This window comes from Stenella coeruleoalba, assembly GCF_951394435.1.
Source record: "Stenella coeruleoalba genome assembly, chromosome: 11".
Taxonomy (NCBI): domain Eukaryota; kingdom Metazoa; phylum Chordata; class Mammalia; order Artiodactyla; family Delphinidae; genus Stenella; species Stenella coeruleoalba.
In genome coordinates this window covers 81,807,463-81,820,984 of record NC_137157.1, presented here as the reverse complement: position 1 = coordinate 81,820,984, position 13,522 = coordinate 81,807,463, and the positions used below count along the sequence as shown (strand labels likewise).

The following is a 13,522-nucleotide window of genomic DNA, read 5'->3' as shown; positions in this document are numbered from 1 at the left end:
TAAAATAGGATATAAGTATAGATATGAGCTATAGGGCCCCCTTTTTGCCCATTCTTTACAGTTCCATGCCTGGAGGTACTTGGGCACCAGTCTCAATCTATTCAAATAAAATCAATTCAAAGTATTCCAAGTTCATCTATGCATTAATCAGTCTGTAAGGCATTTTTCCCTACAATCTAATCAATGTCTTCTGCTATTTCATGCATTCTACGAAGTACAGTGGTTTCTGAAGAAAACATACTGATATAAATGCAGCGATGGGTGTTTTAACAGGGTACCAGGTGTTACAACCTTTTCTATAGTCTTGTACAATTTCCTAGTTTTTGCAATGAATAATACTAATTTAAATTAAATGAAGTTTCAAAGGCAACTTTAAGGTCTACGTAAAAATATTAAGCTCATTTACATTTTTACTGATACCCTTAATCTTTCTTCATTAAAAAAATTAATGTTATTATTTTTGGAGTCTGAATGTTTTATCAATAAATTACACTGTGAGAGCATTTTTTTTGCATCATCATTTGACAATCTTACAAGCAATGTCACTAAATAAAGATTATTACCAGTCCCACCACTCCACACTACAAAATATAGGACATTCAGAATATCTCAATATTTCAAATGCCACACTTCACCACTTACTTGTAAGACAGACAAAAACAAGAAGTCATTAGTGCCTTGATTAAAGAAAGCCTTGCCAACATGAGTGTTTTGAAAGGTCCTTTAGTTTCATAGCCCAGGTTCTAGGGCAATGAAGTACAGTAAGATTTAGAATGTATGAGAGATAGACCTTTGTTTTGTAAAGCAGAAGCGTACTTGCAAAAGGGGAAAATGCAATAGCAAAAGTGCGCGGCTTCAAGACAGTACATTTTTTCCAGGAAAGAGTATGTTTTACTTTTAGAAGTGGGTTCACCTTGGTGTAAAGACTTCTGACCTACACTGATGCAACAGTTTCCTAACTGGTCCTCCTACTTCTACTCTTGTTTCCCTACAGCGAATTCTCCACTGACCATTTAAAGATATAAATCAGATCATGTCACTCCTCTGCTTACAACTCTCCCACACTCAGAATAAAACCCAGTCGTTTCACCATGGCCCAGTTGGCTAAGAATTGGCTCCTACTTATCTCCCCCAACCCTTCTGCCCACCCCTCAACCCTCACCATCCCTCCACCTCACATTTTATCTTTCACTTCAACTTTGCTCACTCTATTCTAACCACCAAGGTCATTCCCAACTATGGGTCTTTGCAATAACTGTTTCTTCTGCCTAGAATGCTCATTTCATCCCTTCTCTTCTCAAACTTTAGCTCTTTAATCACCATTATAACATTATACCCTACCCCACATTTCCCACTGACCCCTTTCTTGGTTTTCTGTACATTCAAAGCAATCTGAAATTATATTTTTTCTTCACCTCCCCTCCCCAGAAAGAATGTAAGCTTCATGAAATGAAATCACTCTCTTGAAGAGATATCTGCACCCTCGTGTGCACTGCAACATTATTCACAATAGCCAACACATGAAAACAACCTAAGTGGTGTCTATCCACAGATGAATGAATAAAGAAAATGTGATATATATATATATATAATATTATTGGACAAATTGGAATATATATATTATAATATAATATATTGAATATATTACATATTAATACAATATTATAAATATTATATTATATATATATATAATGGAATATTATTCAGTCACAAAAAAAAGAGGATCTTATTTGCAACAACACAGATGAAACTGGAGGGCGTTATGCTAAGTTAAATAAGTCAGAGAACGAAAAATACTGCATGATCTCACTTATACGTGGAGTCTAAAAAAGCCAAACTCATAGAAACAGAGAGTAAATTGGTAATTGCCAGGGGCTGGGAATGGGGGAAATGGAGAGGTGTTGGTCAAAAGGTACAAACTTCCAGTTATTAAAATAAATAAGTTCTGAGGATCTAACGTACAGCATGGTGACTACAGTTAACAATACTGTATTGTATATTTGAAAGTAGCTAAGACAGTTGATCTTAAATGTCCTCAACACACACGGGTACACACACAAAATGGTAATTACGTGAGGTGATGGATATATTAACCAACCTTATTTTGGTAATCATTTCATAAAACATACATATGTCAAATCATCACATTGTATACTTTGAAACTTATAATACAATGTTATACGTCAATTATATCTTAATAAAGCTGGGACAAAAAGAATGTAAGTTTCATGAGGACAGGGACTCTGTCTTGCTGCTGGACTCTTATTGCCTAGAATACTGCTACATCAATGAAACAACTATTTTTCCATATGTTTGCAAGGCCTTATATACAAGGATCTTCATTTCTACCTTGTTTGTAGTAGTGAAAAATAGGGACAATATAAAAATCATAGATATACTTTCAATGGAATGTGATACAGATATGAAAAGAAGTGATATAATCTCAATGTGCTGAAACAAAAAAAGGTCCCCAAGACATATTTACTCCATAGAATCTATGATGCCATCAGATGTAAGATTCACATTTAAATTATTGATATTATACCAAAAAAGGAACTGCCCAAGATGTGAATGTAAAAGGAAATGCCTGTATATAGCTGAATAATAGGTAAACACAAATGAACCTACAATACAGAAAGATACAAGGAAACTTGCATAGCTCAATCCTGAAAAATGAATAGAACGAAGAAAAAAAAAAATCCCTGAAAAGTTAAACCACAAGTCAGTTAATGTGGATTTGCAGTCTGACTCATACTATTAGTGTGGTCCAAAAACTCTCAGGAAGAGAATTTAAAGTAGTATTAGGTTGGTAGTACGCCCAAGTGACCGACAGAAGCAAACATCTCTGGAGGAAATAGATGTCAATTCAGGACTACAATGATTGTAAGTTATTATCAACCATAAAACATATCTCAATTTCAGTCATGTTAAAATGTGAGTATACTAGAATTAATAAAATGCAACATCATCAAGTGAAAACTAGAAGGTGCAGAATGCTCCCATTATGTGGGGAGAAAACGTGTGCGTGTGTGTGTGTGTGTGTGTGTACTTTTTAATGATTACAAAATGAAAGAAAAGATTTGCAGTGGTTCTTTTAGTCTTGGCTAGGAGGAACTTTTACATTTTTATGCTACTTTAATTTTGTACCATATGTGTTTATTACTTTTTTCCCTTAAAATAAAACTTTAAGAAATCAGAAATAAAATATACCTTTCCATGATTTTTTAACCATACTGTAATTCCCTTTACAGGCTCACCTCATCTCCAAACCATAACCTTTAAGAATGGAAATAATTCAAAAGTGAGTAATTTTTTCCGTATGTTTGGTTTCAAATGTCACAGGATGAATCTCACCATTCTTTAAGGGAAACAACAATATGAAGAAAAGAATCCAAATGTATTTATTTAGCACCCATACATCCATGGTTAAGTACCAAAGTCATTAGAACAATGAGTTTTCAGATTTAAAACAATGCCTCTAAGATTTCACAATCTAAAGCTGAAAATGAATGCCCACACAAACTAATAAACTATTGTAGACAAACATATATATGATTGTAGTCCTCCAGAATACTTCCCCCATAAGAATGTGCCCAGAGTCTTCATAAATTTTGTTCAGTTATTTATATCCACAGTCCCTAAAACAGTATCAGGTTGGTAGTGGGTTCAAGTGACTGAGAAAAGCAAACATAGATGGCACTCAATAGCATTTTTGAAGAAATGTTGAATTGTATAAATATTGAATGCACATTTATATAAGCATTTCTTCTTTTTTTTCCAGACACGCAGGCTCAGTGGCCATGGCTCACGGGCCCAGCCGCTCTGCGGCATGTGGGATCTTCCCGGACTGGGGCATGAACCTGCGACCCTTGCATCGGCAGGCGGACTCTCAACCACTGAGCCACCAGGGAAGCCCAAGCATTTCTTCTTAAATAATCAAGGGCCCAAGTGTTTTAAAGTAGTGGTAGGGTAAATGGGGTTTCACATATTCATTCAACAAATATTGATTGAATTTCTACTACGTGCCAGACTAAATGCTATGGACACAAAAATTAATACGACATGCTCTTGACCGTGAACAGCACATAATGATAAATCATTACAATAAATGATAGGCATTATAATTGCGGTATGGACAAATTCATGTGCTATGAGAACACAGAGAGTATAACTGATTCCATAACAGAAAATGGCGGGGAAATTAACAGAGTAGTGACTTATCAGATATGCCTTAATGCTGGCATTCCAAACCTAAATCCCTATTGGACCAGGTAGGTAAATAATGTAAGGGATTTGGTCATAGTCTGGACGACAGCAAACTGAAGAATTTATGCATTTCTCAAAGGGGTAGCTGTTACTTAGTCTAGCCAACTGTTCCCTTATAGGACTGTAGGTCCAATGTTATCAGGTTTCCAATTTTTCAAGAATAGGTGGAAATCACATTTTTGCATGAAACTACTTTGGCAACTGATTAAGAAAGACCTTTTAGATCAAATGAACTATGTCTACGTTTGCCAGTCAAGAGATAATAATCTCTGCTTTCAGGTATAAATCTACTAAGAAGAGAGAAAAAGTTATTTGAGACACCCCTTAATGAACTCAAATTTTTACAAAGCACAGAAAAATTCAGTACGTGTTACCATGAAACCCATTTAAAGACATATTATCCTAGGGTTCGCTTTTAAGTCACAGAAGGTTTTAGAACTAAATTTTTATGCGTTTATCTGAAATGAAGAAAAGCGTTCCTAATCCAAAATTTTCTAGAGCGCAAGTAATAAAAACACCTCAAATCTAGACACAAGTAAAAATTAAAAGGTATTTTAAAAACTCTTTGTGAAATTAGAACTATCTTTTTATGTCAAATTTGAAATACGTCCTGTTATTGTAAGGGATTATTCCATGATTTAAATAGCATTAATGCCTAAAGACTAAGCTTAGTAAACTCTATAAACTATAAAAACTACTGGAAAACATTTAAAAATTGTTTGTACAATGTCAGTGCTTTAAAACTGTTTTGAGAAATAATTTCCACCTACCTTTTTTTTTGCTTTGGGACCCTAAAAGTTGGAAAAACAAAAGAATTGATAAATTTAAAAAATAATTCAGACATTTAAACAAAACTATCCTGATTACCTAGCATATTAAAATTAGGAGAAGCTGGGTAAAGAGTATAAGGGAACTCTCTGTACCCTCTATGCAACTTTTCTGTAAATCTAAAATCATCTCAAAATGAAAAAGTTTTTTTAGAAAAGAATTCAGACAAAACTACAAGCAAGTCTAGGAAAGACTAAGATAGTTCACCCACTGAAGCATCTTTTGTAAGTAGATTTTACACTCATTCTTACGACGATCAATGATCCATGTTTCATGAAATGCCCGATCACAAAACAGAGCACCAGTCGAGAAGGCACTAGTTTAAAGGATTCTAAAGAAGAAGAAATCACTGACATTAGTGTTGGTACTAATGTCAAGCTTGAAAGTGTGGGAATGATCTCATGTTATAAAGAAACAATCTTTCTGTAAAGTTAGATTGCTGATTTTATAGAAACAGAACCCGTCATTTAAAACAGGCAAAACTGACAAAATGATTCTATTCAGCAATGTGTCCTAAAACAGATCTATGCTTTTTTGGATTTTGGAAAGTACAGTATTTCAATCAATATTTACAAGTACTTTTTAGTAACAGTACTTGTAATCTCCTGATTTGGCCCACGTGTTCATTAGATTTCTGGTAAGGAATTTGTAGGGGACCACGTGACTATAAGATCACACACTTTCCACATTTGACGACTTGTACAGAAGTTAGTGGTTCAAGCCATAAGGTTATCACTGTATAAAATATAAATGTTAAAACTGACACAAAGCAGTAGCTTATATCTTCTTGAAAAGTGCATATATTTCACTAATTTGCTCAGCAGGTATTTATTAATGATTTACACTCAAAGCACTCTGAGATGCTGGAGATGATATGAATAATAATGGAGACCTGGCTCTCATAACTTTTATAAATGTGTTTTATTTTTTATCATATTTGCTATCAATTAATAGTTAACATGCTTCCATCTTATAATAACTACTATACAGCAGAATAGCTAAACAGCATTGGCCCTGTTCCCAAGCAGCCACATTTTAAAGGTGGGGGAATTGTCATCTCTCACCAGTGCTTTTAATGTGACGCAGGTTGAGTTTACGTACATATCCTCACCCATCCTGCAAATCATAGGAGCATCATGTAGTAGAGAAGTTCTCAAAGTTACGAGGGCATAAGAATCACCTAGGATGCTTGTTAAAATGCATATTCCTGGGCTAAAAGTGTACACACTCACTTCTCTCTCCCCATTGTAATTCAGTTCATGTTATTGGTTGAATTGTGCCCCCTCAAAATTCATACATTAAAGTCCTATCTCCCAGTATCTCTGAATTTTACCTTATTTGGAAAGAGGGTCCTTGCTGATGTGGTTAAATTAAGATGAGGTCATACTGGAATAGGGTGGATCTCTGATCCAACATGACTGGCGTCCTTGTTAAAAAAGGGGAAATTTGGACACAGATACACACACAGGGAGAACGCCAGTGAAGAATGAGGTAATGCTGCCACAAGCCAAGAAGTACCGGAAGCTGGCACCTGCAGGGGGAGCATAACCCTGACAACACCTTGAACTTGGACTTCCAGCCTCTAGAACTGTGAAACCATTAAGTCTATTGTTTAAGCCAGTTAGCTTGTGGTATGTTGTTATTTGGCAGCCTTAGGAAACTAATAATGTAGATCTGGAGTCCAGTCTGTTCCTGGAATTTGCATTTTAACTGGTATTCCAGGTTTATTAGAGGCAAATTTTCCAGAAACCACATTTTGAGAAAGATTCCTAGAGGGATCTAAGAACAAGAAACTTATGTACCGATTGGAAGATAATAAATAGGTGCTTATTGTTCCCTTAAGTTATCAGCAATTTTCAGTCCACTTAAAATCCATTTACTTTCTATTCTCCCTGACATGAATGCTCTCCATGCCCTATTTCTTCTCATCACTTCTGGTAAATTCACAATCATACTTTAAAACACAGTTTGAAAAGCACTGCTCTTCCCTTCCTGTTCCCATCCCCTCTCCTGCCCCAATTTCAACATTTCCAACTTTGCGTTACTCCATTGTAGTCACTTCAATTATTACAGTTATAAAACTGTATTGTAATTAATTTGCTAAGTCTGTCTTCCATACCAGGGAGAGATGGTAATTTTCACCTTTGTGTCCTTGGCTTCAGCCTAGTGCCAAGCACAAAGAACATGCTCCATATTTTCCCTTAATCAACGAATTACATAATTAATTACATTTTCCACTTCCTCTGGTTTTAATCATAGAAGAAGACGGAAATCACATTTAAGAAAATGGGAAATGAGAACATCTTACAGCTACATGTTGGCCTGTGTTCTTGGAGAAGGCATGACAGCTGAGGAGTGCAGAAAAACAAAACAAGAAGCTTTATCATACTTAATAAACACAGGACAGGTTGCATACCCTGAATTACGAAACAATCCAAATTTCCACAAAAGACCACACAAAATAACTTGTGAAAGCAGAGTAAATTGATAAAGCTTTTCATTAATTGATAAGGAGGCAAAAAAACACTTCCGCCAAGCTGCAATAAAATAGCAATTTCATGGGAATGTCTATCACTATTGGAAGTTACTAAATTGAGACCGATATTTAAATTTAGCAAGAGGTCGAGATTTTAAGACATAATCTGACCGCACTGATCATTCCCCGTTTGCAGAAACTGGTTTTTACTCCCACCTGTCCGCCGGAGCCTGGACAGAAGGCCACAGATCTGGGGAAGGTCCTTCCCCCCCCCACCCCCACCCCAAGGGTATGGGCTCTTTCCTAAACCGACTCGCTCCCCTCTGATAAAATATGACAGGCTCTTGTTACATCATTTAACACGGTGCAGGAGAATCAATGCTCGCCCCTTCACCCAGCTCCCCCACTTTCCCTGCTCACCATGCTGAGACAGACACTACCTCCGTAGTCGGCCAAGTCGGAGCTCAGGGTTGTGAGGACAAACGCTCCCGGGTTGTGAGGACAAACGCTCGCGGGTTGTCAGGACGACAAGCCCCTCCCACTGGCGCCAAGGCGGGAGTGGAGATCCGAGCGTCTCGGTCCGCGCAGTCGCACTGGGGTTCTTCCGGACGGCGCCCCGCCCCCTTCCCTGACAGGTTGCCCCACCCACCTCCGCCGCCCCGCCTCGGTCGACTGCCGCGAGTCGGAGCGTGAGAAGGCTTTTACGGCTGCCGCGTGCCGGAAAGTGCGTGAGTGCCGGGCCTGAGCGTTTTATTCTGTTTTCCGAATCCTGAGGTCTGGAGGCGGTGAAGTATGCCCTGGGCGAGGACCAGCGGGTGTGGGAAAGGGTTTCTGCGCGTCTTCCGACGTTGACAGTCCCTCTCCCTATTTCCCTAGAGTAGCTGGGACGAATCTTTCTGTGCGGTTTCGAGAAGGAAGGGGGCCGCCGGCTACGCGACTGGGTCGAGTGACTGACACCGGCTCGGCTGCCTGGGCCGCCACCGCTTAGACCAGCGTGGGGCGGGGCTCGATTGGCAGTTTAGAAAAAGAGGTAAATAAATTGGCTCCCAGAGGGTTGTTTATTTCGAAATTAATAACCTTCGGATTCTTCTCCCTGCACCTGGTTCTGTTTACTTCCTGGGCACGCAAGGTATATGCCGTTTTTCCTTAGAGGCGCTCTAAACAAGAACTGGAAATGATTTGAAGCAGTTCCTGGGTAAAGTATTCCTTACAGGTGGCGGTCTCTGAGACCCAGCAAGACTCGCTAAATTATGTGCCCAGGGTCAAGGTCACAGATTAACTGTACCAACCGGTAGCACAACCCTTCGAATGTCAGTCTCCCCGCATGAAACTCTGGCAATTTAGACCAACAGGAAAACTAGAAGAAATTAAGAGATTGAGAAATTAAGGTCCTTCCAAAGCCTGTCTGAATTCTCTGTGATTTTACATCTAAACCCTGTTTTAGCCTGACAAGACATGAAATGCTTTCAAATTATTGCCACCATTTCTCATCTCTGAATTCTCATTTTATAATGCGCTGTCCCTTGCACTTTCATTGACTAAAGGTATTATTAGTAAATCAGTATTACTGACTGAGCTGGTCTTTGTGGGTTAAAGTGTTATTCTCCCCACAGAAATCCAGACTGTGTCATAGCTATGACACCTCGCCTCCACATCCCTGGTAGCAAGATTAAAATGTCTTAACGTCGACTTCATATAGAGTTCTGAAGCTGTGTGGTGTGGAACTAAGCTTTTGTTTTAGTTTTTCAACCAAGGTACTAATATTTATGATACAAAAGCTCAGGCGACTCTGATGCAGGTAAGGAGGTGTGATGGTAATCACAAACAACTGTAAAATGGTGGGCTTCTAGAGGAGAGACTTGCTCAAGTTCTCATTCCACCAGCTTCCCTCCTAGGGAGAAGGATTTGCTGTGGATGTGTTAAAACAGGCTGGACTGTGTTCTAGGGGGGCCACTGTGCTGTGAGATTATACCAGTGAGCTTGTTTAGTTCTTCTCTACTACTTCTCTTACAAGCTGCGGAAGAAGGCCCAGTTCCTATTCTCTTTGTTACCTTCAGACAGGTGTAGTACCTCCCCCGTATGAACATACACAGCCATCTCCTTTCAACTCACTTTTATAATCTGGCTTCTAGGTAGGCCTAGACCAAGCAGTATACAAGCTTTTGGGGGCAAGCTCTCTTGCCACCTACCTCTTGGATTATGTATCCTTTGGTGCTGCAAGTGTATTGGGATACATTTTTGTGTGAAGCTTTTTAGGCTTAACTACTTTGGGGAAATGTGCTTCATCTGTTTGAGTCAAGTCAGAACTTCATGGAGAACAGTGACTAATAACAGCTCTAGACACCATAACCCCTAGTTAAATGACTTAACCCAGAACTGGAGTTAGTTATGTCTTACCTCCTTGGCCCACAAGTCATTGGGAAAGAGCTATCAGTGTGGATTGTATGCCCATCCCCATCCAGATTCTCAGGATGATGGGGGACTTCTCTCAGTCGCTAACTCGTTTGGCTCTCTACAAAGAACAGTAACCTCCATGACTTCATGCAGGGTTAAGGAACAGCCCCGGGTCCCTGCTGCATTTAAATTGTTCACCAATACTGAACCCAAGGAAACCTATTTCTCCCAAAGGCTAAAATAAACTGAAATGCCTGAAGGTCAGCATGCAATAACAAACTTCCTTAACTCATAAAGTAACATATCAAAGAATGGGACAAGCTTACCTTAGTCACAGCAGCTACTTTTTTGCTGGGCAGGTCCTTTACTATATATAATTTGTAAAGAGGGCAACAGCTAAAGAGGATGATTTAAGCCACATTTCTAAACAGTTTTACAAATTACAAATTGTGAATTAAATAGAGCTATGCTCTTTGCCAGGAATTAAACAGCTTATAATTTGCAATTTTAAATTACATCTAATGTAGATTTAATTTACAATTATTTTAAATGCACAAGGTTCTTAAGAGTCATCATTCTTCAGTAAGATTAAAACACAGGAAAAATGGCTCTCAGCAAAAAAAAAAAAAAAAGTTTTAAAAATGAAATTCGGTGTTGATGTACCCGGTAAATACACTCATCTAATTTCACTCCCTTCCAAAACCATTAAATCTTCAGTAAACCAATTTAAAAATAAAAGAAAAATAGAAGAGGAGATGACAACAGTAAAACTTTAGAAGCTGCAAAACAGATGAATGTGACCTAGCACACTAGAAAAGCCCAGTTTATACTGCATATTGCTCAAAAGGCACTGGAACAGGGCCACTGTAATTGGAAATGAAGAATGAAGTAAATCAGAGAGGATGAAGTGAAAGCTTTTTGAAAACCACCCCTAAGTGTCTGACCCCTCACTCCCACAGAAGACTGGAGGTTTTATTTCTGGACAAAATAATACTAGTCTCTGGAGTGGGGTGTCCTCAGGCATACTAAGTACACCAAAACCACACTGGAAGCAGATTAGGTGAGTTTGGGTATACATAATGCTGAATGCAAGGCCCTGGTTCCTCTTCTGCTTCTTAATGTTACATTAGCAAATGCTCAGAAGATTGGAAGACTTTTCTCTGGGGAATCTGACCAGCTGAGGAGAACCATCTAAGATACTAACACCAGAGGTTCCCCGATAAAGGGCCCACTCAGATCACCCTAAGTAAAGCCCAAAGTCCCTAAGCTGCAACCATGTATGCAGATCTTCTGAAGTTTTTTTTGTCCTTTCATTTGTAGGACCAGATTGAAAAGGACTACCTTTTCTGGAGGAAAGCTCAGAAGTGATAACAGACAAAAGCAGAAAAATAGCAATTTGGAGGAAAACAAGAAAGCTAATATTAATGAACTCAGAAAAATTGCTCTGCTACGTTGTATGCTTGTAATGTGAGCTAACTCATAAATTGTTAGTAAACAGGAGAAGTATACAAGTATTAACATGGAAATAATGTTGGCTCCTATGTGATTTTTTTCCCCAAGAAAGAGGAGCCAGAGAAGCAGATTTATAAACTTCAGCAAGAAAAGGTCTTCACTTAGTTGCTGTACTGGCAGCAGGAGCCTTTCAAGTATGTTTGTAAAACAATTTAAAAAGTGCTCACCCCCAGGGCTCCCTCCTCAGAGAGGTATACCCTGTTTTTTGCAACTGTTGTCCTGGTTACAGTTGAATCACCTATCCTGACCACTGATTGGCCGTCCCAAGTATTGGGAATTATTTTCTGGTGAGGCTGTCATGGTGCCTTTACAGAGCTGCCTCTCCCTAGCAGCACGAACCAAGTACACATAAAGAAGCTTATCTGTCCCACTGGATGTCGCCGGCTCCTCGTGTAGCCCCTTATGGGTTGTTCACTTGGCCTCTTCACCACCGATCTTACTGCCCATCTCCTGTTAGTTGTGAACCTGCTTGACCCTCACACCCAGTTTTGCCTCTTTAGCCTTTCTTAGGAGGGCACTCTTGATTTGATCAGGCCTCTTCCCAGTGTCCTGTTTTAGCCTTGCCTTGAAAGCAGGGTAAAGGCAATTCTCCTTCTGACAAGAAAACTGAGGCTCAGAAAGGTTAAGTAACCTGTACAACACTATGCAGCTGGGATTCAAATCTAGTTCTACCTAATTCATTCCACTCTGGTATACAAGGAGGTACACCTACATATCCAGCTTTGCCAATCCATTTTCTGTAGTTGTCCTGTTTCCTTCATAGAACTTACCACAATTCATAATATTGTTTGTAGTATACCCCTCTGGAGATGTTAGTTCTGTGAGAGCAGGTATCTCATCTGACGCATTCATAGCTACATCTCAGTGCATGGAACATAAAAGTGCTTAATAAATATTTATTGAATGAAAAGAAAGGGTACCATTTTACCAATGTGTAAAATCCTTTTTCTTTGATTCTTTTTTAAGACTACAATGCAGTTATTTGTAAAAATTTTTCTTTTTCTTTAGGTACATTAAATGTAAAAGTGAATACTTTCCATGATACGTGCAAATGGCCAGTTCTTTAAGAGGAGAAGTACTGAATCTTTATAAAAATGTAAGTAATTATGTTGCCAATTTTATAAATGTTATATGACATAGATTGTTTAGAAATATATAATCTTTCTTTTTTAAGCTGCTGTATCTTGGACGAGACTATCCAAAAGGAGCAGACTATTTTAAAAGGCGTCTGAAGAGCGTTTTCCTTAAAAACAAAGATGTGAAGGACCCAGAGAAGATCAAAGAACTTATTGAACAAGGCCAATTTGTAATGAAAGAACTAGAAGCATTATACTTCCTTAAGAAATATAGAGCTATGAAACAACGCTATTACTCAGATACCAACAAAACTAACTGATCACTATTACTATAATTTGAAAATCAGTGCCAGCTGTTTATGTATACCAGCTACTACAAAAATAATTCTAAAATGTCAAGGTAATACATTTTGTTAAAAATACTTTACTGAACTAAAATAGGTTTCCACTTCTGTTCAAACTGAGAGCTTTATCAGCAACCTTTATGCTCAATTTTTATACTAAAATAGCAATTTAACTATATGATGCTGCCAACTACCAATTAAAAATTGATGAGCACCCAATTTTGAATGAAAATATAATGTACTTAATTTTTGCCAATTCTTAGCCCATCTCTGCATTTTACTGAAAAAAGAATGCCGTTTAATGCACATTTAAGTAAGCAAAATAATTTCTTGCAAGTTTATTGCCCTTAACTTTTGAAGGAGTTCCTTATTTTTGACCCCATTTGGTACATTAACAGCACAGAGTCAAGGTTCACTGCAAAAGAATGATTTAAGTGCAGTTAGTAGAAGTAATAAGTATAGAGTAAGATTACTTCTGAACTCGAAACAGCCTGCCAGCAACTGGCATCACATATATATACCTATCTAATTATTTCCATTATTAATTTTTGCCACTGGCTGCCTTTGGGCCTTAAAACAAATCACCCGTTGTGTATCAATTACCTTCTTCAATAAAAAGTAATAAG

At 38.2% G+C, this 13,522-nt stretch overlaps 2 protein-coding genes across 10 annotated transcripts in view; one reads left to right on the top strand and one right to left on the bottom strand.

Moving 5' to 3' along the window:
• Positions 1 to 8,065, bottom strand: part of DNAI7 (dynein axonemal intermediate chain 7) — a 73,153-nt gene extending 65,088 nt beyond the window's left edge. For all 3 annotated transcript variants that reach the window (XM_079936410.1, XM_079936411.1, XM_079936413.1), the window contains exons 1-2: positions 7,991 to 8,065; positions 5,037 to 5,057 (exon numbers count right to left, since the gene is read on the bottom strand). In XM_079936410.1, the coding sequence (XP_079792536.1) occupies positions 5,037 to 5,057; positions 7,991 to 7,993 (24 nt within the window). In that variant the 5' untranslated portion in view covers positions 7,994 to 8,065. The remainder of the gene's footprint in view (positions 1 to 5,036; positions 5,058 to 7,990) is intronic.
• Positions 8,066 to 8,219: 154 nt separating this feature from the next.
• ETFRF1 (electron transfer flavoprotein regulatory factor 1) lies at positions 8,220 to 13,499 on the top strand. Of its 7 annotated transcripts, none has more exons than XM_079937859.1 (4): positions 8,220 to 8,298; positions 8,447 to 8,600; positions 12,485 to 12,572; positions 12,651 to 13,498. In XM_079937859.1, exons 3-4 carry the CDS (start codon positions 12,528 to 12,530, stop codon positions 12,870 to 12,872), a joined length of 267 nt encoding a protein of 88 aa, XP_079793985.1. In that variant the 5' UTR covers positions 8,220 to 8,298; positions 8,447 to 8,600; positions 12,485 to 12,527; the 3' UTR covers positions 12,873 to 13,498. The 7 variants fall into 7 exon arrangements, with proteins under 7 accessions (XP_079793985.1, XP_079793984.1, XP_079793987.1 ...); XM_079937858.1 differs by having other exon boundaries at positions 8,232 to 8,298; positions 8,452 to 8,600; XM_079937856.1 differs by having other exon boundaries at positions 8,252 to 8,360.
• The last annotated feature ends 23 nt before the right edge of the window (positions 13,500 to 13,522 follow it).